General features: G+C 34.6%; 1 protein-coding gene and 1 pseudogene across 1 annotated transcript; both read right to left on the bottom strand.

The window, feature by feature from the left end:
* Positions 1 to 948: 948 nt before the first annotated feature.
* On the bottom strand, positions 949 to 7,888 carry LOC121260124 (annotated as a pseudogene).
* A 485-nt stretch (positions 7,889 to 8,373) lies between these two features.
* LOC121260853 (ammonium transporter 2 member 4-like) lies at positions 8,374 to 13,532 on the bottom strand. The gene is made up of 3 exons (XM_041162902.1): positions 12,860 to 13,532; positions 11,427 to 11,712; positions 8,374 to 8,936 (listed from the first exon to the last, which is right to left on the bottom strand). Exons 1-3 carry the CDS (start codon positions 13,466 to 13,468, stop codon positions 8,374 to 8,376), a joined length of 1,458 nt encoding a protein of 485 aa, XP_041018836.1. The 5' UTR covers positions 13,469 to 13,532.
* Positions 13,533 to 25,994: the final 12,462 nt, after the last annotated feature.

Raw genomic sequence — 25,994 nt, 5'->3', positions numbered from 1 at the left:
TCATATGTAAATATATATTAAACTAGGTTTTCAGTCAAATTTCCTTCATTCTTATACTATCCTAAACAAAATATTTCCTTCTTGGAAAACATTACAAGGTGATACGTCTTTCTTTATAGAAACATTTATTCACCTTATGTATTTTTAGGAGAGAATTAAACGATTCTACAATGTAAATTAATTGTTATCACTTTTTATTGATCGGTACATACTCTAACATACCAACCCAAACTCTACTTGAGGCCACAAGGTAGGAATCCATTTAGTCAGGACGGTGGCATTGGTTGTACTATTAGTAGTACAATCGATCCAGCGTTGCAATCTATCCATTCATTGATACTATCATTTATTCAGTTATTGGTTGTTACGTGTCTTTAAACAATGTGCAATAAAAAGGAGGAAGGGGTCCCCATTGTTCCATTTAACAATGCGCAATGCTAAGTGATCTTGCTTACCTTGGATAAGTGTAAGGGGACACTTCCACTATTGAGCACCCCTCATTTTACAATAGAGTAAAGAATTATACATACAAATTTTGAAGGAACTCTCTTAACCTATCTATCTTCATAAGCTAGGGACTATTTCAGCACTAACAATGTCGACATCCTTCAAGGAAGGGATGCAATGCTTGGTTAGTATCACCAATGGATACATACAACTTTTTAGAATAGTTATCCTAATCTATCAATTATAACATTATATTATACATTAAAACATTTTATGTTATACGTGGCAAGATTAACTTTCATATTTAGGAGACAAGTTGAAGCTTTTCTTTTAGCGAGGGAAAGTATTCATGAAAGATTTTCTCTTGCCTTTGATTTTTGCAGCTTGGGGGATGTAGCTAGACAAAATCATATCATCATTACATAAAATACCAAAAAGATAATATATAAACCAACCTAGTTTTCTGGCTAAGTCTAAACAAGTTTTAACTCAGAGAATTTTCTAAACCATCTAAACTTCACCAAAAGTCCTTGTAACATAAATGGACGAGAACTCTTGTGCATCATAAAGTGTATTATTTGAGGAGTTCACAAATCTCTGATCTCTTTCATCGCATAAGGCAAAAGCTTCCTCTCCATGTATTGCGTTGTCACCAATTTGTAGCTCATCACTATCCAACCTCAGTGGAACTATCAACCTAATGAACAAGCAAATCAAGCTAGTGATGACAATGTTCAAGCAGACCACAAAAAGAATGCCCAAACGCTGAATCCCCAGCTGTCGAAAACCTGCAGAAGTTCGACCATTTTGAAGGCCATATGCTAGCCCTATGTACTTGTCCCAATTAGGCACCATGTAAAATAGGCGGCAAAGTTTAGGCACGGCAAAGATGCCGGTGAGAATGCCGCCAAGGCTTCCGGCAATGGCATGGGTGTGGAAAACAGCCATGGGGTCATCAACTTGTCTTAAAAACCTAACCTTATTATGGAGCACTGTCATTGTGTACCATGGAACACTACCTGAGATCAAACCCATCAGAATGGTTGCCCAACCTTGCACGACTCCTGTTAAGTATCAGGTGATTTAGCATGATTTGCATGGAAACTTAATAAGAAGAACAAACCAACAATGATAATAGAAAAATAGACTAAGGCCTGGTTTGGATAGTGAATTGAGATGATATAAAAGTTAAGAGTTGAATAAAACATTGTTAGAATATTATTTTTAATATTATTTTCATTTTGAAATTTGATAAAGTTGAATTGTTTATTGTATTTTGTTTATAAGTTTGGAAAAGTTGTAATGATTAGATGAGATGGATTGAAATAGTTTCATTATCCAAACTAGGCCTAAGTCCCGTTTGGATTGCAAGATCATCTCAGCTCAACTCATTTTATCTCATCTCAACATCTAAACACCACAAATAAAAATATTTTTCATTTTCAAATCTTCAACTTTTTCATCTAATCATTACCTAGTTATTGAAATTTTCACAAACTTCCAAACAAAACATAAAAATTAATTCAACTTTTTTAAATCTCAAAATAAAATAATATTAAAAAATAATATTTTTAACTCTATAATATTTTTATTTAACGTTTTCTCTAATATTTTTAACTCTATAATATTTTTATTCAACGTTTTTTCTATCATTTCCCAAAAACCTATAAAAACATCTTAAAAATACATTAACTTAAACCATTTTACTACTATTTACAGACAATTTCACTACTATTCACAAACTATTTTACTATTATTCACACAACATCTCATATCATCTAACTATACAAACGCGCGAGTCCTTAAAGCTATCAATTTTGTCTATCACTACTCAAACTATCAAAAACTTACAATATAATCCTATGTAAAAAAGATGACACAATATATATAATCCTCTGTAAAAAATTTAGAAAAATAAATAAATAAAAAAGATTTTTGGGTTAGGCCCGATAAAATCCGGTCTTTGTCCACGCCCATAGATGAAGGATATTTTTGTAAAATAAATTTGTAAGATTATTATTATTTTACAAAAATGTCATCCATTAATTAAAAGTGAATTATATCGAACATAAAAAAGGAGTTGTATCCCTATGGTTACTTAGGGATAATTCAAAGGATTGTAAATTTTGTGGTAATTTTAGGAAATCATTTGTATTTTTCCCTAAATAGCATTAAGAAATAAGAAATATTAGAACCAACCCATAACCATCCTTTGCTTGGATCATGACTCAATATATATCTATCTCTATTATATAAGTGGCCATCTAACGGAATAAAATGAAATTCTTGTCTTAACGGAACTACAGTAATTTCCGTTAAGTTTCCGTTTGATAGCCTCTCTCTGGATCCATAGCCCCTCTCTCTCTCTCTCGATTGAAACCAGATCCCTTTCTCTAGAAACAAGACCCCCTCTCTCTAGAAACTCGCTCATCTGAATCCAGTTGGGGGGAAGGGGAGTTTCGACTCCTTCTTCCTCTCCTCGCCGGCCCTTCGTCTCTGGTTGTTTTGGTTTGGTTTTTTTTGTTTTTTTAGGTTTTTTTAACGAATAAAGGGGGTAGCCGTTCCGAGCTCCTCCGGTGACCATTGTCCGACACGCGCACCACCGGAGAAGCATCACCCGCCGATCTTGCGGTCGACCGAATTGGGAACCAATCGGAGCGGCGCGTTGCGCCGACGCACGATTTAAAGGAAATGCGCGGGGTTCTCAAACCACCGTGATTCATTACGATATCTCTCACGATTGTGTCCCTGAGTGTTGTTCTATGTTTGGTCACTACAGTGTGATCTCGTCCCCTCCCCTAACGAAGTCAGAGTTCTATTTCTTTCTTTTCTTCTTGATGAGCCTTTTGTTTCTTTGGTTTTTAAAGCATTGAGTTTGGTTTTTCTTAGTTTGGTTATTTACATCTGGTTGGAAAACTTCCTCTCGCACAGTGTATTTCACGAAGAGAACTTCTTGTCGCCGAGGACCAACACCAGCGTATACGAAGAAAACATTTCTTTGGCTCGGAGTGTTTTTATGACTGGGTTGGATTGGGTCTCGCATATTTCTAGCATCTCTTCCTGGTAAGTTTTAGATTTTAGTGTAAAATAGATTATTTATGTTGTGTTCCTCTATTTCTGTTGTTGTTAGTGGTGGTGTCGTTAATTTTGTGGTGGTCATTTGTTTAGTAGAAATTACAAAAAATTGGAGTTGTTTTTTTTTTTTTAAGAATCGGTATGTTAGGATTAGGCAAATAATTTGGGTATTGCTTATGGGTTGGAAGATCAGAGGGATTTGGGCAAATAATCTGGTCTTAGTATGTTAGGATTGGGCAATAGAGAGACAGAGAGATTGTTGTGGAAGATCAAATTCTCTTCGATTGATCATGTTCTCCTTCAATCTCTAATGATCTTATTTATTTTTATTTTTATTTAGTGCTTCTATTTTCACTTTTTTGTTGTTGTTGGAAATGAAAGATTATTGTGGTTATCAGTAATGGTCATGGTAGCCTGGAAATGGAAAGCCAGGCTTAAGGGGCAAGTGTGTGCAAATTTGAGGAATGATTAGGGGGCTTTTGGCCATTGGGTAGTGTTCGACTTGGTAAATATGGATGTAGTGGAGGTTGAAAAGTCGTGGGGTGGTGGGTTTAGTTTGAATACTTTTGACATGTACAGAATACTTTTGTGGGGTTGGTTTTACTCTGGACTCGGAGGGGCAGTCCTTTGCTAAGTGGAAAACATGTCCCCCTTAGGCATGTAAGTTACCTATGTTGTAATAGATGGTATGAAAATTTAGTAATGTTTATGCATTCTTTCTTTGTCAGGATACATGTTTAATATACAGTCTACAAAGTTATGATCGTTATCAAGTGTGTTATCATAACTTGACTCTAAAGTTGCCTATAAGGACTGTCTATGTGTTTAGGAGTTTGATTATATTTTATGTGCTTTTATGTTATCTACACTAATATGTGCAGGCTCTTGACATTATATGGGGAAAAAAATATCATCAGCTTAATGTATTCGCATTTGGAGGGAAAATTTTCTACAGAAGAAGCAACAGGTGTGGTTAATCTTGCCTCTCAGTGGTTGCAATATGAACCTAGAGAGCAGCCTAATATAAAGGATCTTGTTTCAACTCTAAGGATGAGTTTGGATGTTGAAGTGAGTTGAGTTGAGATGATAAAATATTGTTAGAATATTATTTTTTAATATTATTATTATTTTGAAATTTGAAAAAGTTGAATTATTTATTATATTTTGTGTTGGGATTTGAAAAAGTTATAATGATGAGTTGAGATGAGTTGAGAGTAGTTCATGTTCCAAACGAAGCCTAACTCAACTACAAACCAAACCAGATGTTAGGAACGTTGCTTTAACTAATTTATTTAATCATCAGTTCTAATTGTTATTGGTTAGTCAAGCAATTTGTGAACTTAAGCATATATGCCTTTTTTCAAATTGATTTTTGGACCTGTGACATTATATACAACCATTGTTTAAAATTGGACAACCTTGTGTGATTTCTACAATTTCTTTGAATGTTCAACGTGGCTAGATGCAAATAAGAATTTTTTTATATTATATGCATCTATGATGGAGATGTTTGCAAACATAAAGACCAATTTGAGCATAAATCTTGAGATATTAGAACTTCAAACGTATAACATCAATATTAGTCAACATGCCTGATGATAAGTGTATTTTTTCCTTTAAAAAGACCTTTAGAAATCTTCCTTTGAAGTTAACCAAGTAAAATTGCAAAATAATGTGCAAACAATCTTTAGTTTGCATTAAAGCATTTGCTTTTGGCTTTCTTTTCCTTTGCCTTGGTTGCTGCCTTCAATCTGCTTAAGGAGATTGCCTGAAGTGCATCTAGAGATTTTTCTAATGTTTCAGTCTGTCATAACATGGCTAAAGACTACCACATCAAGTACCATTTAGTGGCTGTGGTCTCAAGAAGATCGAATGAGCAGTGATTTTTGTGAAGAACCTGACTATCCTTACCTCTGTTCTGGATTACAGGTTCCATCTCATGTCATGCTTCCAAAGCATGAGGAAGCTCCATCAACCCTGCAATGCCCTCTTTCAGCAATGGGTGAGGCCTGTTCAAGAATGGACCTCACAACCATCTATCAGATCTTAGCTATGACACATTACAGGGATGATGAAGGAACTATCAAGGTAATTGGCTTGTAAAAGCGGGACTTGCATGTCATCATATTCTTATATTTGATGCTGATTTGTTTATTTAAATTTGTGTTTGAGGGGTACCAGATGCAAATGGAGGTGCATAGAATTCATAAACTCCATTTCTTTGGTGTCTTGAAAATAAGGACTCATAATTCTTGGAGATTTCAAATAATTTGAGTTTCTTTTTTCGGCTTGGACCTTTCATCCTTTTTTTTTTTTTTTTTTTTTTGTGATCATTTTTTTGTTTCTGAGTGGAGAAAGATTACAACTTGTATATGCAAGATAGTCATTAATGCACATCTTTCTGGTATTGATTTGTAGCAATTTACATTTTTAATTGACAATTTCATAGGAGATAAGAACTTTAGAAGTTGAACACAACTTTGTATTGATTCAAAAGTCATTGACTACTAGAAAATAGGCAGACTATTGTGTTCATTAGAAGCTTCTTGACAAATGAGAAGTTCATATGTAAATGGAACATGGCGGGTTGATTATGGCAATCCACACTGATCCTCAAATTCATAGAGTTTTGGCTCTTCAAAATATATGTTTATATTATTTGTAGTTTCTTCGTGAATTAGATACTAATTATGCTGGTTAATTTGTCTTCCATATTCCTCACATATATACATATAGACATGTGCGTATATTCCAGACATGCTAAATATAATACAAAAACAAGTTCCAAATTGCATGTTAATCCAACTTGTTTGAACTTTGACTATAGACAAACCTGATGTGGACAAAAACATTTCAAAATTGCTATGTTATTTCAGGATGATTAATTTAGAGAGGAGCTGAACTAGAAAATATGGTTTGTCGAACATGGAAGTATGAATTAAACTTTTGATAACATGAAATTTTGCAGAAAAATATTTTCATTTTAACCAGGTGCATGTCAAGATTCAAAACTTTAGATTTCTCGAGGCCAAGCAATTGTATACACTTTATTTAATTTTTTAGGATTTTAAGTGGATGATAGAGCTGCTAAATATTTTATTTTATATGTAAGAATTTTATATTTTGATAGAACTTTTATATTCTTTCAATTGAGCATACGTGCCTTGCACGTAACATTTTTACTAATATATATATATATATAGGTACCTGCGGCAGGTGTGATGCAAACCAAGCCGGTGGTCATATCAGTGTTTTAAATTTCGTACCGTACCGGTCGATACGGTCGAAATTTTTCATTTCGGCCGTCCGGCCGGTACAGGTACTATACCTGTTCCGTACCGGCCAAAATACCAACCGTACTGGCCGGTACCGGTCGTACCGGGCTAAATTTCGACCTGTACCGGCCTATATTTCGGCCTGTGTTTTTTTTTTTTTTTTTCATTTTTTCAAACTACAAGCTTATTTTTTAACCCCCAATTCAGACTAGACTATTTATAATTTATATATATATGTATTTATATATAATTTATTTATATATAGACTATTATTTTAAAATATACTTTTTATATATATATATATAATTTATTCATATATCGACTATTCCGAAACGTTATCCCGAAACGCTATTCCGAAACGGTACTAGTATCGAAATATTTCGTTCCAGTGCCTTGACCGATACGACGTCCGGTACGGTATTCAAAACATTGAGTCATACCCTGAACGGCACCAATCACGGAGGCTAGCCAACGATGAACGTGTCTAGGAAGAGCCACGTCAGCAAGCTGGTGGCAGTGCACACGTGTGTGTTGAGGACGGCTAGAGATGCATCTATTCTGGCCACGAAGGGACCTCCACCATTGAATCCTGTCCACCCCATCCAAAGCAGGCCTGCGCCTGCAAGCATCAGAATAATATTGTTTGGAGGAAACCTTTTCCTATCTATCTCACTTCTCGGACCCACCTACAATTTAAAAATAAAAAATAAATTCCGACACATATATTATAAACACTGCAATTTATATATTACAGTCTTGAGTATACGTGTTTTTACTATCAGAAAAATAAGTATTTTTGTTTAATTATTTATAATGGAAATGACTATTTATGAAGAAAATAAATTTATTTAAACAAGAAATAATCATTTCATTTAAAATAAATAATTACAAATAAATAATTTTCTTATGACACACTTGCCTATATTTGTTTTAATCATGTGCATACGTGTATATTTATTTGAGTATAATTTCTCAATTAATTTAAAAAAAATATATATTTATTTATATAGGAATTTTTTTTGGCGCGGGGGGGGGGGTTTGATATAGTTTTTAGTTACAATAAACAGTACAAAAAAGTAGAAAATGTGCATATTTCAATTAAGATCGTTTTGAAATATCGTTTTGATCTTTTCCTTTTCAGATCTTGAGTGGTATTAAAATATAAATGGGAAAAGACTTTGATGTTCACATCTTAGGCCCATTTGAATAGAAAAATGATCTCATCTCATCTCATCTTCCAGCAAGGGATGCAATGCTTGGTAAGTATCACCAATGGATATATACAACTTTTCAGAATAGTTATCCTAATCTATCGATCATAACATTATATTATACATTAAAACATTTTATGTTACACGTGGCCAGATTAACTTTCATATTTAGGAGACATGTTGAAGCTTTTCTTTTAGCGAGGGAAAGTATTCATGAAAGATTTTCTCTTGCCTTTGATTTTTGCAGCTTGGGGGATGTAGCTAGACAAAATCATATCATCATTACATAAAATACCAAAAAGTCAATAAATAAACCAACCTAGTTTTCTGGCTAAGCGTAAACAAGTTTTAGCTCAGAGAATTTTCTAAACCATCTGAACTTCACCAAAAGTCCTTGTAACATAAATGGACGAGAACTCTTGTGCATCATAAACTGTATTATTCGAGGAGTTCACAAATCTCTGATCTCTTTCAGCGCACAAGGCAAAAGCTTCCTCTCCATGTACTGCATCGTCACCAATTTGTAGCTCATCATTATCCAACCTTAGTGGAACTATCAACCTAATGAACAAGCAAATCAAGCTAGTGATGACAATATTCAAGCAAACCACAAAAAGAATGCCCACAAGCTGAATCCCCATCTGTCGAAAACCTGCAGAAGTTCGACCATTTTGAAGGCCATATGCTAGCCCTATGTACTTGTCCCAATTAGGCACCATGTAAAATAGGCGGCAGAGTTTAGGCACGGCGAAGATGCCGGTGAGAATGCCACCAAGGCTTCCGGCAATGGCATGGGTGTGGAAAACGGCCATGGGGTCATCAACTTGTCTTAAAAACCTAACCTTGTTATGGAGCACTGTCATTGTGTACCATGGAACACTACCTGAGATCAAACCCATCAGAATGGCTGCCCAACCTTGCACAACTCCTGCTAAGTACCAGGTGATTTAGCATGATTTGCATGGAAACTCAATGAGAAGAAAACCCCAACAAAGATAGCAGTAAAACAGATTAAGGCCTAGTTTGGATAGTAAATTAATGAGATGAGATGAAAGTTAAGAGTTGAATAAAATATTATTAAAATATTATTTTTTAATATTATTTTGACTTTGAAATTTGAAAAAGTTGAATTGTTTATTGTATTTTGTTTAGAAGCTTAGAAAAGTTGTAATGATTAGATGAGATTGGTTGAGATAGTTTCACTATTCAAACTACGTCATCCTAACCATTTTAAATAGGAAAATGCAAGAGAGATTATACGTTTTGCTACAAAATCTTACAAACTGAATTGACGGTTCTTATGATTAGAGTTACATCTCTAATGCAATAAATATAGTTTTGGCTTCATTTTGATTTAAACGTTTAACAAATTGGTTTGTAAAACTTCAATAAAATTTATGGCGTCGACTCTGGTATTACCGATCTTTTAAACCTAATATTAATTCTGTAATAGAAAACTAGAAATTGATAATACAAAATTTGGTTTTTAGCCCTCTTTTATTACGATCAATGCATTGAAATATCAGGGAGAATACACGTAAACCTTCAAACTAGTACCATACCCTTGCAATCACTCTTCTATCACTTCCAAACTAGTACCATGCTTGTAACTCTTCTAAACTAGTACCATACTTGTAACTCTTCTAAACTAGTACCATACTTGTAACTCTTCTCGATCCCGTTTGGATTGTAAGATTATCTCATCTCATCTCAACATCCAAACACCAGAATACAAATATTTTTCACTTTTAAATCTTTAACTTTTTCATCTAATCATTACCTAATTATTAAAGCTTTCACAAATTTTCAAACAAAACATAAAAATTTATTCAACTTTTTTAAATCTCAAAATAAAATAATATTAAAAAAATAATATGTTAACAATATTTTTATTCAACGTTTTCTCTATCATTTTCCAAAAACCTATAAAAACACCTTAACTCAAACCATTTCACTACTATTCACAAACAATTTCACTACTGTTCACAAACTATTTTACTATTATTCACACGACATCTCATCTTATTTGACTATGCAAACAAGTCCTTAAAGCTATCAATTTTGTCTAGCACCACTCAAACTATCAAAAACTTACAATATAATCCTATGTAAAAAAGATGGTTCAATATATATAAGAGAAGCGCTTCACAACAGTCGGGCTGCAAATCCCACAAAAATAGGCCTCCATTCATCTCAAACCATGTAGGAAAAAACACTCTAAGAGAAATACACTCCACCACAAAGAATCAATTCAAATGTGCTAGCCTGTTTCTCATTTGCACCGTCCTCTGCCCTTCTCTTCGTCGCTCCTCTCTTTACACTGCCCTCAGTCCAACGCCGACGTCGATGAAAGCATCTCAATCCGACACCGACTCAATCATCTCAGTCTAACGCATCTATATCGCTGATCTCCCCCATCTCTATCGATCATCTCCATCTCCTCTCCATCAAAACCCAATCAAACCAGAATCTACAATCAAACCAAAATAAAACCATAATCCATGCAAAATAATTGTGAAACTCATCTCAAACCCTCAATCTCAGATCATCAAGTATAGAAAATAAGTTCAAAATCACAGTGAAACACATCGCAAACCCGCAATCTCGGTGGCACTAGGTTGATGCTAGAAAGACGTTGGTGGTGGCACTGGATAGAGAATCTTGTCGGCGGCACTAAGAGGTCACAATTAGGGGCTGGTAGTGAAGAGAGTGGCAGAGAAGGTGGCTTCGGTGTGAGAATAAATTAAAAGGGAGGGGATTGTGGTAGAGAGGGAGGCTCGAGTTCCTCGTGTGACGACAAAGAGAGGTGCCGTTGTTGTGGTGGTGAGGGCTGTCATCGTGGTAGAGAGGATTCCGTGGGAGAAAATGGAAGCCAAATCATCTGAGTCCTTGGGGGAGAGAATGGAGAGAGGGAAATCGTGAAGAGGGATAGAGAATTTCTGATGTGGTGCTAGTTCAAGATAAGTGTGGTGGAGGTCTTAGGTGTTGCTATGTGATTGGGAGGCTGTTATTTGACTAAAACCAACCCGACCGGTCCTAAGGCATTCTCTATATATAATCATATGTAAAAAATTTAGAAAAATAAATAAATAAAAAAGATTTTTGGGTCGGGCCCGATAAAATCCGGTCTTTGTGCACACCTATAGATGAAGGATATTTTTGTAAAATAAATTTGTAAGATTATTATTATTTTACAAAAATGTCATCCATTAATTAAAAGTGAATTATACCGAACATAAAAAAAGGAATCGTATTTCTATGGTTACTTAGGGATAATTCAAGGGATTGTAAATTTTGTGGTACTTTGAGGAAATCATTTGTATTTTTCCCAAAATAGCATTAAGAAATAAGAAATATTAGAACCAACCCATAACCATCCTTTGCTTGGATCATGACTCAATATAATATATATAGGTACCTGCCGCAGGTGTGATGCAAACCAAGCCGGTGATCATACCCTGAACGGCACCAATCACGGAGGGCTTGCCAACGATGAACGTGTCTAGGAAAAGCCACGTCAGCAAGCTGGTGGCAGTGCACACGTGTGTGTTGAGGACGGCCAGAGATGCATCTATGCTGGCCACGAAGGGACCTCCACCATTGAATCCTGTCCACCCCATCCAAAGCAGGCCTGCGCCTGCAAGCATCAGAATAATATTGTTTGGAGGAAACCTTTTCCTATCTATCTCACTTCTCGGACCCACCTGCAATTTAAAAATAAAAAATAAATTCCGACACATATATTATAAACACTGCAAATTCTATATTACAGTCTTGAGTATACGTGTCATTCCTACAAGAAAAATAAATATTTTTTATTAATTATTTATAATAAAAAGAATTATTTATTACGAAAACAGACTTATTTTAACAAGAAATAATCATTTCTTTAAAAATAACTAGTCATAAATAAAAAATTTTCTTGTGGCATGCTGACCTATATTTGTTTTGATCATGTGTATAGGTGTATATTTATTTGAGTATAATTTCTCAATTAATTCCAAAAATATATATATATTTTATATAGGGATTGGAGGATTTTGATATAGTTTTTAGTTACAATAAACAGTACAAAAAAGTAGAAAATGTGCATATTTCAATTAAGATCGTTTTGAAATAGGGTTTTGATTTTTCCCTTTTCAGATCTTGAGTGGTATTAAAATATAAACGGGAAAAGACTTTGATGTTCAAGTCTTAGGTCCCATTTGGATATAGAAATGATCTCATCTCATCTTATCTCATTTCAGTATTATAACTTTCTTAAATTTTCATACAAAATATAATAAATAATTTAACTTTTTCAAATCTCAAAACAATAATAATATTAAAAAAATAATATTTTAACAATATTTTATTCAACTTTCAACTTTCATCTAAAACCATCTTATCTCATCTCACTATCCAAACGGAACCTTAACCAAAATTTAATCAAGCACCGAATCTAATTTAGTATGCTTCTGTATATAATCTAGTGCTGATATTTTATTTATGATTGCATTTAGTTTTTTAGTAGTTAATTTGCCTCTACTTATTTTATGATACACATGCATGCAACTCTTGATCTATAACTTTAAGAGGAATTATGTAAAATTAAAATAATCAAATTAAGGAAATTTTAGCATTTTTGATAGGTATCACTATCATATTTGTGGAATGTAAAAGAAATTATAAAATTATTTTTAAATGTATCATTTTAGTTTCTTATTTTAATATTAGGCTTGAGTACTTGGTAAAATTTGTAGGGTTTTGTTCAGATCGAGTCGGCCTGACCCACTCATGATTTATTTTCTTATTTAGTATTCGATTACTTATCTTCAAAATATTTATACGAACATGAATGTTGTTAAATACCCAGCAAGCAGCAGTGAATCCAGCAACACCAGCAGAGAGATGAATAACATATCCTCCAGAAAAGTCTATTATCCCAAGCTTCGCCAGCCATCCATCTGGGCACCATATGCTAAACGCAGCCACTGTGTATGAAAGCGTAAGCCACAATGGCACAAACAACATCCATGCACGAAAGTTCATCCTCCCCAAAAGTGCACCCGCAACCAGAATCAAAGTAATCCCCGCAAACACTCCTTGAAAGAACACCATCGTGGCCGTCGGAAACATCCCCAAAAACGCCTGCCCCAGAAGATACTTCTCGTCCAACGCTACGCCTGGTTTGCCCAAGAAACTGGAGTTCTCAAACGAGAAAAGAACTAGCTCGTCCCCGAATGACATGCGGTAAGCCCAGCCAACCCAGCACACAAGCACTGCTGCAAATGCGTAGAATGCCATGAACGCAGAGTTCACAGCCCATTTCCTCTTCACTAGGCTGCCGTAGAGGATCACGAGGCCCGGGATGCTTTGGAGGCCGACAAGGGTGGCTGCGGTGAGCTGCCATGCATTGTCTCCCTTGTTCAACCACTCCGGGCTTGCTTCGTCGGGTAAAAGGTTCTTGGGAAGCTCCATCACTAGGTGATTGCGCACAGAAGAAGAAGAGAAAGAACTAATGGCATAAGAAAATATGGTACTGGTAAAATAATTGGTGCATAGCTCAGTTTCGAAGTTCTAAGCATTTAATCTTTGAATATATTGATGGCTTATTATTCGTACGGTTTTGGCAGGACCTATTGTTTGTGTGTGAATGAATCGGTTTACAAGGTCGGCAGTGTTGGTAACTTGGCTTGGCTTTGATATTTCTTTATTAGCAGTTGGTTGCAAGGAGGAACATCCAACTTGGAAAGGATCGGAACAGTCATAAAATGCCATTTGTGAATGTAAAAAAAGAAAGAATCTAAATGCCGTCCCTCTTCTGAAAGAAACGATTTAAGATTTTGAAGTTTTTGTCCGAATTTGAGTCCCCTCTCTATGATGAATAGAGATATATAACGTGAATATTAAAATATGAGAAATGTTACGGTGACAGATATCACATCAAGTAGATTTACAAATTAACATAACGTCTAATAATGCGTTACATCTATTTTATAATAAAAAATAATTATATAATTTAACATCCATATCAAAATATATTAGTTTGAAGGTTTAATTTTATGAATTTTTTTTGTTATTAAAGTATTTTTCTAATAATATATATTAACATTCGTATAAAATTTTTAAATAGCATTAAATGTTCTATAAATATTACAAGATCCATTCCTTGTCTATTTTTCTTTCTTTTATGATCATTACTTGGATAGGAAATCTTGATATCAATGAAAGAACTAGCTGGAGTCTCTTTTATCCATATAGAACGGGTAAATTATAATTTGTAAAATTGATTTTAAGTTAAAGTTGACAATGGGAAAGTAGCTAGAGTTGCACATATCTAGAAGGTAAAACAATCATTACGAGTTTGTTTTTTGGTTTTTCTTTGTTTTTGAAGTAAACATGTATACTTTCATTTCAACTATAATCAATCATTACAAAGTTTTTCTTGTAATACAAATGTAAAAACCTTTAATGGACCATCCTTTATGCAAACACACTCCTCATTATGTACTATGGCTACTTTAGCCAATTCGTGGGCCACTTTATTACCCTCCCTGTAAGTATGCTGTAACTTCCATCTTGTTCTGCTAGTAACCACTTCCCTCAAATCCTCTATTAACTGGCCATACCATACCCATATCTCATCTTTGCAATTAACAGTCTCTATTACTACCAAGGCATCCCCTTCAAAAACCACCCTGGAGAAATTCAGTTATGTGCAAAATCCCACTACACGCCACAATGCATAAATATCAGCTAAGATTGGGTGACTGATTTTCATCTTACTCATACATAGAGAAGCCAGCACTTCTCCCTCCCCATCCCTTATGACAATTACAACTCCCATCTTCATATTCTTTGAATCATAGACTGCATCTCAGTTCACCTTCACTTCATTTTCTCTTGGCCTCTTCCATCTAGCACCAACTCAAGAAGACTTAGCAACTCTATGAAGCACCAGTTTCTCCTTCTGTACCATTTGATACTCATTCAGATCTTCCAAGACTTTTCTAATGACCCCTTTTGAACTTAAAAAAAATTCTCTTAAAAAATTCTCTTGTTTCTCCTTAGCCACGTGTTTCTAATTATAACTGCTACTTTCTCTAGATCCTCCTGTTTTAGTTTCCGCACTAATAGTTTCCAGATTGAGAAGAAGTCCACCTCACTATTGTTCCATTTTTGGACTGGACTGGAAAGTTATGCCCATACATCTGTTGCAGCACCACAGCTCCAAAGTGAGTAACTTACTGATTCTATTTCTTTATTACAGATGGGGCACGATGGGTTTTCCACTATCTTCCTTTTAGCCAGATTTTCTTTGTGGGAAGGCAGTTGTTTACTGCTTTTCACATGAAGTTCCTAACCAATGCAGGGACATTCAGCTTCTATATCTATCTCCCTCCACACTGGGCCTTCACTAGATATACTCGAAGGTTCCCTTTTTTCCCTCCACTTTAGACTCATATCCAGGTGACACGCACACTTTACTGAAAAATTACATGTTTTTGTGTAACCTCATATTTGTTTATCACTTTGTCACAACTTATTGAGAGGGATTTTACAAATTATATCTGCTTACTCTTTTCCCAACACTTCCTCTATGAGATCTGCCTTCCACTCTCCTTTATCTGCATTTATAAATTCCACCACCCTTGAACTTTTGTTGAATCTCTTTACAGGAGCTTGTACATATCGCCAAGAAGATAGTGAAGACACCCATCTGTCATCCCATATTTTAATCTCTTGGTCATTTCCTACTCTTTACACTAACCCCTTTTTTAACAACCTCAAAGAACTCCATAAATTTCTCCACATTATAGAAGGGCACTAGCCTAGCTTAGTAGATAGCAAATCCTACTTCTTAACATATTTTTCTTTAAAAGCCTTACAAATAAAGAGTTAGGATTTGTCAAAGCCCTCCGACACTGCTTAGCAAGCATGGCTCTATTGAAACTATCTACATCTCTGAACCCCATCCCTCCCATATCTTTTGATGCTACCATATTTTCCCAACTTTTCCATTGTATTTTCTTCCCATTTTGCTTTTGCCCTTACCAAAATCTGGTCATCAATGTCGAGATCTCGTTACACAACTTCTTTGGCAACCAGAAAACACTCATGTGGGGATTGCTTGGATTACAACCTTCAATAACACTTTCTTTCCTACTTAGGACAAAAACTGATTCTTCCAATTGTTTAATCTCTGCGCCTTTATACCTTTAAATGCATTAGACTTAGACCTCCCCACCACAGAGGGCATGCCCAATTATCTCTCACAATTTCCATTAAGTCTTGCTCCAATAGCCTTCAATATTTTCATTTTAACTTGTTGCTTTGTATTACCACTGAAGAAAATTTAAATTTTTTGATTGTTAAGGCACTGACCTGAGGCTTCCTCGTACAACTCCAAAATGTATCTGCAAACATCAGATGATTTACTCTTATTTCACCTCTAGCAATTGTATCTCCTCTTATATCACCCCTCTTTTCAGCCAAGTTGATAAGGCTACTCAGACCCTCAGCACACAATAGAAATAAGTATGGGTACAAAGGATCTCCCTGCCTCAAACCTCTTGAAGGAACAATTTTCTCACGTGGTCTACCATTCACCAACAATGAATATGATATAGTAGAGACAACTTATAATAAACTTAATCCATTTCTCACAAAAGCCCATCTTCCTCATCTTTCAAATACTTACATTCCACACGGTCATAGGCCTTTGACATGTCTAACTTTAGAGCCATACTCCCTATCTTCCCTTTTTGTTTATTCCTCATCGAGTGCAGCACTTCACAGGCCACTAATATATTGTCAAAAATTAATCTGGCTGGAATAAAAGCACTCGGCTGTTGTGAGATAATAAGCTATGGTTGGATGAGTAACATGTCTCCTACTTCCATAGCTTTTCACAAAGTAATACATTCAACTATGGTTGGATGAATAACATGTCTCCTACTTGCGCAAAGTGAAAACATAATTCCACCTTTTGAATCTCTAATTATCACTCCAATACCAATCATATTTGTAACCTGATCAAAAGCTGCATCCCAATTTAATTTAACATAATTTTCCTAAGTTTTTCTCCATCTTATTGATCTTCTATCAATTGTACTAGGGTTCTGTACATTCTTTGTTATTAATTGTGTTGTTTGATACTCTTCCAACCCTTCTTTTAATGCATGCACCACCTCTTGAGGACTTGCAAACTTGTTTTTTTTAAAAAAAACAAATTTCTTCTGAGCCACAACCTTCTCATTGTCACTGCAATCCATTCTAATTCATCTTGATGCAAGTTAGTGATCATTTTTGCCCACAACTATAGAAAAGCCACTTCCCTTGTCGACCACTTTTGTAAAGGACTACTGTTAATTGCCCATACATCATTTGTGGTTGGACAGCCCCATAAAAAATGCATAACAGATTCCTCATCTCTTTGACAGATTTGACATAGGAGATCATCAATCATTCTTTTCAAGAAAAGATTTTTCCTAGTAGGCAAAAGATTATTTTCTACTTTCCATAGGAAATTCTTTACCACACCCGAAATTTGCAAGGCCCATAATCTTTTCCATCGTTGATCTTCCTTGTTGCTGGAGGAAGCTTCTCCATTCATAAATTTCCTCCGAAAATATTCCAAGTGATAATACTTTTGACAGTGAAACACTCTCTTTGGAGTAACCCCATATCCCATTGTCTTCTGCCCCTAATTTACATATAGGAATACTGTAAATTTGTGCAGCATCTTCTATTGAAAAAATATTGGCAATGGTATCTTACTTCTAGCAGTAATGCTCCTCATTAATCAGATCTTTTACTCTCAAATCTCTAGACAACATCTATACAGGTGATTGGACACATAAGGAAGTTGGGTTTAGCAACCACTTATCCCTCCATATATTAATCTTCTCCCCATTTCCCACACTCCATCTCAATTCTTCTTTAAGTAGATCCAAAGAACTATGCAAACTTCTCCATATCAATGATGGCCTATGTCCTAATCTTGATTCAAGTAGGTCCTCATTTCTATAGTATTTTTCCTTCAAAATTCTTGCTACCAAAGATTTTAGATAGTGAAGCAATGTCCAAGATTGTTTAGCCAGGATTGACATGTTAAAACACTCATATCTCTAAAATCCAAATCCCCTTTCACTTTTGACTCCCCCATTCTGCTACAACTCCTCCATTGAACTTTCTTGTCCATCTACTTATGTCCCCACCAGAATCTTTGCACCATGGTTGAGATTTCCTTGCACAGGTTTCTAGAGAGTTTGAAGACACTCATCAAGTATGTTGGGATGACTTGTATCACTTCCTTAATTAACATTGATTTCCATTCTTGAGACAATAAGTGATTCTTCCAACTATTTAACTTTTTCCAAACCCCTCCTCTATGTGTCTGAATGTATTATATTTCGATCTCCCCACAATGGCTAGTAGTCCTAAGTATCTCATAAGTGCCTTCTCCTATTGAGATGGACGATTGAGTAATTTGTACTTTATCAAGGGTCCCAATGTATTTGTTGAAAATAGGGAGGTTTTCTGCTTATTATGGAATTGACCTGATGCTTTCTCATAGACCTCGATCAGGATGTTGAATTCTATTCCATTCTGGCAGCTTTGATCTATAGAAAATCAAGGAAACATCAACAAACAACAAATGATTTATCATTGTGCCTCATCTGTATACTGGAATGCCACTAATCTCAATCCTTCTTTTAGACGAATTTATAAGAAAATTCAAACCTTTAGCACACAAAATAAATAAATAAGGGAATATAGGATCCCCTTGTCTCAATCCTTTGGTTGGGATAATCCTCTCTCTAGGCTTCTCATTTACAATACTGGGTAAGGGACTGACCTTTCACACTTCATAGTCAAACTTATCCACCTTTCACCAAATCCCAACTTCCTCATCACAATTTCAAGATATGGCCAGTCCACTCTATCATAAGCCTTAGACATGTCAAGCTTCATGGCTATGATCTCTTTCCTTCTTTTAAGTCTGGTCTTCATGGTATGTAGAGTCTCATAAGCCACCATGATGTTGTCAGTTATCAAACTTCCTAGGATGAATGCACTCTGGTTGCTTGAGATGATTGTTGGTAGCTCTTTCTTAAGCATGTTTGCTAATATTTTTTATATGATTTTGTACAATACATTACAAAAGCTTATTGGTATAAAATCACTAGCCTTCTTGGGATCCCTAATTTTTTGAATCAAAGCAATATGAGTGAAATTTAGGGAGTATTCATTTTTCCTTCATGAAATAAGTTTAAAATAGCTTTGCAGAAATTAATAGAATCCCAGTTTAGCTTGAACTCTCTTAATTTCTGCAACATTATGCGGACCCTCTTCTTTTTGCAATTTTTTGAGCCTTTCTACTTTCTCAACAATTGTTCTGTCATTGTCATTGAATTTCTACCTACTCCATCTGGTTAGCATTCCACTACAATTATGCAGTAATTTTTGAACTCTTTCCATGGGGTCCTGGTCTGCTACACCTTCCAACCAATGTGATTCTATAACTCTTCCATAATCTTCATCAAGTGCCCACTTTGCTTCATATCTAAACAGCTTTCTCCTCTTCATAAAACCTGACAAACTATCAGTGATCGTCAACAATATAGGTTTGTGATTTGAAGTTCTACTAGGTAAGCAGTCAACCCACACTTCTTTAAAGAGATCAGACCACACTAAGTTTGTAACAACCATGTGCAGTCTTTCTTTAATAAACAATTCATCCTCATGTTTATTACTCCACCTGAAGTTAAATAGTGAATCGTACTCTAGGGCATTCCCAAAGGCCCTCATCTGAGCCTCAGACCTTTCACTACCCCCTAGTTTCTCACTTTGAGATGTAACCTCATTAAAGTCTCCTATAATACACCATGCTTGTTGCTTAAGAGATTTCATAGCTGCCATTAGATCCCAAGATTCTCTCCTTTGCCTAGTATTTGGTTGACCATAAAAGCCTGATCGCAACCATCTAACTTTGTGATCATTATCATTGATCCATGCATTTATATGGCGAGATGAAAATATTGCTATCTCTAGATGCACTTCCATACTCCATAACATAGCCATACCACCACTCTAGTTGATTGATTCAACAACAAAACACCCTTCCAAATCATGTCTCCTTTCCACCATATCAAATCTGTCTTTCTTCTGCTTTTTCTCTGTAAGGAAGACAATCTTGGGTTTCTTATCCTTCACCAAATGGCAAAGGTCCTGAATTGTCCAAGGGTTTTCAAGCTGGCCTCAACAGTCCCAATTTAATATTTTCATTGTAACTGGTAGGGTTGACTGACAGCCTTGCCAATATCAATTGGTTCTTTTAAATATTCATCTCGTCATCAATTTTATTTTTCGTACTGCCCTTCTCAGGGACTCAGACAATCTATATTTCTTTGAGATTGAAATCTTTGTGAGCAGACAATCCATATCTTTTTCTCTTGCCCTTCCCTTTCAACTGATTTTCCCTAGTCCCCTATTAGAGTTCTTCTTGTCTAGCATTCCACCTTCTGGTTCTTCTACCTTTTTGTTGGGCTTCTCTAGCAAAGTTTTACAAGTTGGCCCACCTTTGGTTGATGGATCACAATCCAAGCCCATTCCTCCCTGGCCCATATACTCACCACTGCCATCACCAAACACTATTGACTTCCTACCTTCTATGAAAGACTTCCCTGAGTCATCACTACAAGGTCTCCTCTAACCTTCCTGAAGCTTCGCCATCAGCCCCAAAGTCAATCATATCCACCAACATCTCCTTTGAAACCACACCTACCTTTTCAACCTATATTGCCCCTTGGATTTCTCTGGAAAATTTACTTCTACCTCCCATTGATTCCCCTTCCACTTACATTCATGGGACTTGGGTTGCTGAGGTGAACATTTACAATTTGTATCTCCTCTAGTTAATTTTTGTTTGTTATTGGTTCTGTTACGTGTTGTCTCAACCCGCAACCATGGGCCAAATTGTTGTCCTATGCCATTTCTATGGAGTTTCTGATTACCATCACCAAAACATCCATGTGGTCCATGCATGATGCACCCACAATTGAAGCACATTCTGGGAAGTTTCAAATACTTCAAAGGCGCGCATATTCTATTACCTTGCAAGTTCATTGTATGACCCCTGGCCAGAGGTTTGATCAGTTCAATTTCTAGTTTAATACTCAAATATTTCCCCTAACCTATTCCCTCCTCATTAACATCCACTTCCAACACATTACCTATAGAATTAAATAATCATACCATTGTCTTCATTCATACATACCAAGGGAAGATTATGAAATTGAACCCAAAGTGCTTCGAAATTGATAGTCATCATGTGTGGTTGAGAGAAACCAACAAATGGTTTGAGAACAAATAGATGATTATCAAACAGCCAGGGTTTTCGCCCTTATATCCTACATTTGTCTACTTGATTTGCAAATGTAACAATGAACAAGTTTGGTTTTATCCTTAGGAAGTATGTTGGTTTACTTAGCTTCCATATTTTTGTCATCGTTGATCGGAGCACTTCCTGCCCAATCAATCTATCTACACAGATCTTCTCCATTATGCTCCGTTCTCCTTTATGCAAAACTTCCTCTGATATTCCAACATCCAGTTCAATTGAGGTATTTTCTTCTTCTAAGAGCTTAAGGTTATCCCACACTTCTTCTAATTCCTCCATTTGCCCAGGTAACCACCCAAAAACAAGAGACTAATCGCTCCTACTCTCAAGGATAGTAGATAGAGACTTTTGCTTCTCCTCCTTCACCACATTGGACCAAAAGAGAGAAGAATTTCAACCACTTCAGAAGTTTATATATGTATATATATTGTATACATAAATTAATCGTGCAAGGTCCATTAGGGCCGCTTATGAACAATAGTCAACATGCATTCTAGTCCAATTAAGGTGAATAATAAATGGAGGACTTTTATTTAAATTAATTTAAAAATCTATTTTTTAAGATGCAAGTCTATATTGTTTTTTGCCAACACTTTGAGTATATTGTTTTTAATTCAATTAAGTCTAATTAACTTCTTGGCTTTAGTCAAATATAGATTTTTATAGTTCTATAATTTGCTTTTCAGACCTTAGTTGCTAATTACCCTATAATCAGCCCCAAGACTGATTACGAAAAATTTCATATATAAATTTTTTTATAAAAATAAACTTACAAATTAATATGTCTTGATATGTCTTTTGCAAAATTTATTTATAGACATAATAATAATTCTATATGACAAATTTTGAGAGACATTAATTACGCTCTAATTCCTCAAAATAAAAGCCTTAAAAATTAACATATATATCAAAGCCACCAGGAAATGACTTTTGACTAGCTCATGCTCAAAGTTTTTGGTTTGAAAAGAACGGTGAACAAATAAAGAAAAACTCTTGTATGGAATTTGTCGATTGAACCAACCGCCACATTCCTCAGGCTTAGAGTATTAATATTGGATTATGCAAATACAAATGTAATATGACATGATTTTTACATTTGACTATTCAAAACTTATTCCTATATTGGGTTCTCCATCTATTAGTAAAAGTAATAATAAAATATTATAAATTTAATAATATTTTTTTCTATTAATTTTTTTTTAAATTAAGAGCTATATAGAAATACATTAATACAAATGCAGAGTAATATTTCTAGAGTGCAGCAAGTATATTTTAAATATTTAATACAACACCAGAGCAAATACATTCTAGAGTGCTGCTGCTTTTGTCAAATGATAATGAATTAGGGCAGGCATGAAAGAAAGGAATTGGAAGGAACTGAAGTCAAACAATGGCAATCCTTGTAAGAGCATTGGCATTTACTTCATCAAAAGTCTAACCAAATATAAAATATGATGAATTTCACCAAAATAAAGCTGCATTGGATTAGCCAAATAGATAAGTGTGAAACTTTGAGCTACAGTAAATGGATGGGTTTCTTCAAATTTGAATGGCTACTATTCACTCATCAAATCTATTTTTTTATTCACTTTTAATCTTCAAATGTCTTTTTTATTCACGTTTAATCTCTAACCGTCTTGTAATAATAATGTAAGAATCAAATTAAATTATTAATTAATATACGATTAGTGTAATTGTAAAATATGAAAAAAATAAAAATATTTTTATTAAAAAAATAATATTATATTATTATTTTGATGAATTCAATGGCTAATTCAATGTAAGATTATGGCTAGGAAGGTTTTGGATTTTTAGAAATCATGTACTTTTCATCAAATTTTAAAGATAATTTTTATGAAGCCAATGTCAATGCTCTAAGTGTCACCTCCCGAAGCTTAAACAAACTGGCAAAGATGGATGGCCGAGGAAAATGCTTCCTCTTAAGGCCTTTGCTATCAATCGACAGAAGGCATAAAGCTGAAAGTATTTATGCTTCAGACACAAATTCAACTTCTTTTTTTCTTATTTACCAGCCAGAACAACTTCTAACTTCCAAGCAAAAAGAAAAAAAAATGAAAAAATGAAAAAAATGATTTTTTTTCATAAAGCAATAAAAAAAAACAATGATTTATGAACATAGATTAGAAAAAACACCGAAAGTGCTTCAAGATATTTATGTGTTTGAAAACATATGCATAGGAAGAAACAAATACATGAACTACAAGAAGCAAAAACATAGAAAAAGACCAATTAATTATCTACAAAATGAAACGTCCCAATCTCTTTCTTTCATTCAATGCATGACTTTGAACCAATAGGAGGGGAGGAGGAGGAATAGAAAGACATTCGTGGTTGAGTAAAAAAAAAATCCTAAATCTGAAAGATTGAACCAAATAATAAAAGGTAAAAAAACTCTGAAACAAAATAAATAGTGCCGAAGAAAAGCAAAGGAATGAAATAAGAAATTGAGAAATGGTGCAGAAGAAAAGTAAAGGAAATAGCAAGTACCAAAAAGTTGAAGAAGTAGATCCTCAAGTTTGTGATTGAGAGAGAAAATGGTAACTGATTCAGCTTCATTTGAATTTCCAGAGAGGTACCTGTTTCGGTTCATGTTCTGGCTCCAAAAGGAATTGTAGAGAGGAGAAAACTAGCGCGCAGACAGAGAGAGAGAGAGAGAGAGAGATGGAGATGGAGTGAAGGAGTGAAAGGGAAGCTGATGCTGCGATGGACTGGTGGTATGGAGAAATGAAAGAAATTGCGTTCAGGAGAGGGAGTATTAAGGGAGTATTACAGTAATCACCAAATATAACCACCAATCCTAAATTAGTGTAGCTAAAAGTCATATCCTTTTAAAGTTGCATAATTCAATATAGACTATTTTTAAGGTCTATTAGCCAAACTTCTCATTGGATTTACATTTGCATAATCCAATGAGGATGCTCTTAGACATCATGATTCATACTAGCTAATAACTCATGAGTGATTCATTTTGTACGTATGTGTTGTAATTGGTTGATCTTTCTTCATTGTTTTAATAGTCTTACCATTCATCATCTCCATACAGTAAACATCACATACTATATTTATTTTTATTTTTTTATGAGTAATACTATACATTACACTCTTATCCTACTAAGTAAGATGTGACATATTTATTATCATTGGATGATAAAAAACCATCTAATAAATGATCATTTAATAATTATAAATGTGTCACATTTACTTATTGGGATGAAAGTGAAATGATAATAATTATAACAATTCAAAATTAATAATTATAACTAAAAATTTATACTTGAAATAAGAAATATTAAATTACTTTTGCAAAACAGCTAACCGAAAAAAGGAAAAATATAAATACCTTAACACAAATCCCAACTAATTTCAAACCAAGTTCTTGAAAAACAGAATATGAATGAATTAATGAGTACGTAATTCTGAACGGGTAGTGATAGGTTTATTACCTGTCTACTATCCATTTACTATTTATAGTGTTTTTATTTTTTTATCATTTTATTTTAAGTATTTTTTTAACATCTTTAATCATTAAGAAAAAATTAAAAAATATAAAATATAAAAAGAGTAGTAAATGAGTAGTAAGAAGGTAGTAACCCTATCATTTTCCATTCTGAACAACCAACAAATCTTGGAACCTCTCGCTTGAAAGTTTAATCATTTAATGCATATATAGTTTGGACAATGTAAGTGTGCACTCCAAACAAGCACACCAATGTAAATGAGTTTTTTTTTTTTTTTTTTTTCATTTTTCTTTAAGTATTTTTTAAATATTCTTAACCATTAAGAAAAAAAAAAATATATGAGTTGGCATATTTGGTAGACATATTTGTGAGTCATACTTGGAGAGAACATTCCTCTCGCCCATACAGTACCGACTTAGGCCTTCACCTTGTTTATAATTTAAGTCTCAATATCGAAGGGGCTCGTTAAAGCCGAGAAAGGCCCAACCCACTTCTCATTGCCAACTAAGTAACCACCCAAAGGACAATTATTATAACAATCCATTAGAGCAGGAACCTCATCCCCAAGTTTGAATATGAATAATAGATATATTTATTATCACTTAAGGAACAGAATGGTTCAGAGGTTCTATATAAGAGGAAAACTCAGGTACGTAAAAAGGATCGGATTTATTATTATTATTATTATTATTATTATTATTATTATTATTATTATCATCATCATCTTCAGTCATTGACTGAGACATCGAAGGTATTCCCTCGAACCCCCAAGCCCTCTATTCTTTGGTTGCAAGTAATCATGACGTGGTGGCAGTGAAACATAGCCATACCACCACTCTTGTTGATTGATTCAACAACAAAACACCCTTCCAAATCATGTCTCCTTTCCACCATATCAAATCTGTCTTTCTTCTGCTTTTTCTCCATAAGGAAGACAATCTTGAGTTTCTTATCCTTCACCAAATGGCAAAGGTCCTGAATTGTCCAAGGGTTTTCAAGTTGACCTCAACAGTCCCAATTTAATATTTTCATTGTAACTGGTAGGGTTGACTAACAGCCTTCGCCAATATCAATTGGTTTTTTTAAATATTCATCTCATCATCAATTTTATTTTTCGTAC

The sequence above is a fragment of the Juglans microcarpa x Juglans regia genome, chromosome 4D (genome assembly GCF_004785595.1).
Source record: "Juglans microcarpa x Juglans regia isolate MS1-56 chromosome 4D, Jm3101_v1.0, whole genome shotgun sequence".
NCBI classification, from domain to species: domain Eukaryota; kingdom Viridiplantae; phylum Streptophyta; class Magnoliopsida; order Fagales; family Juglandaceae; genus Juglans; species Juglans microcarpa x Juglans regia.
The sequence above is the reverse complement of the archived record's forward strand: the minus strand, read 5'-3'. Positions and strand labels throughout refer to the sequence as shown.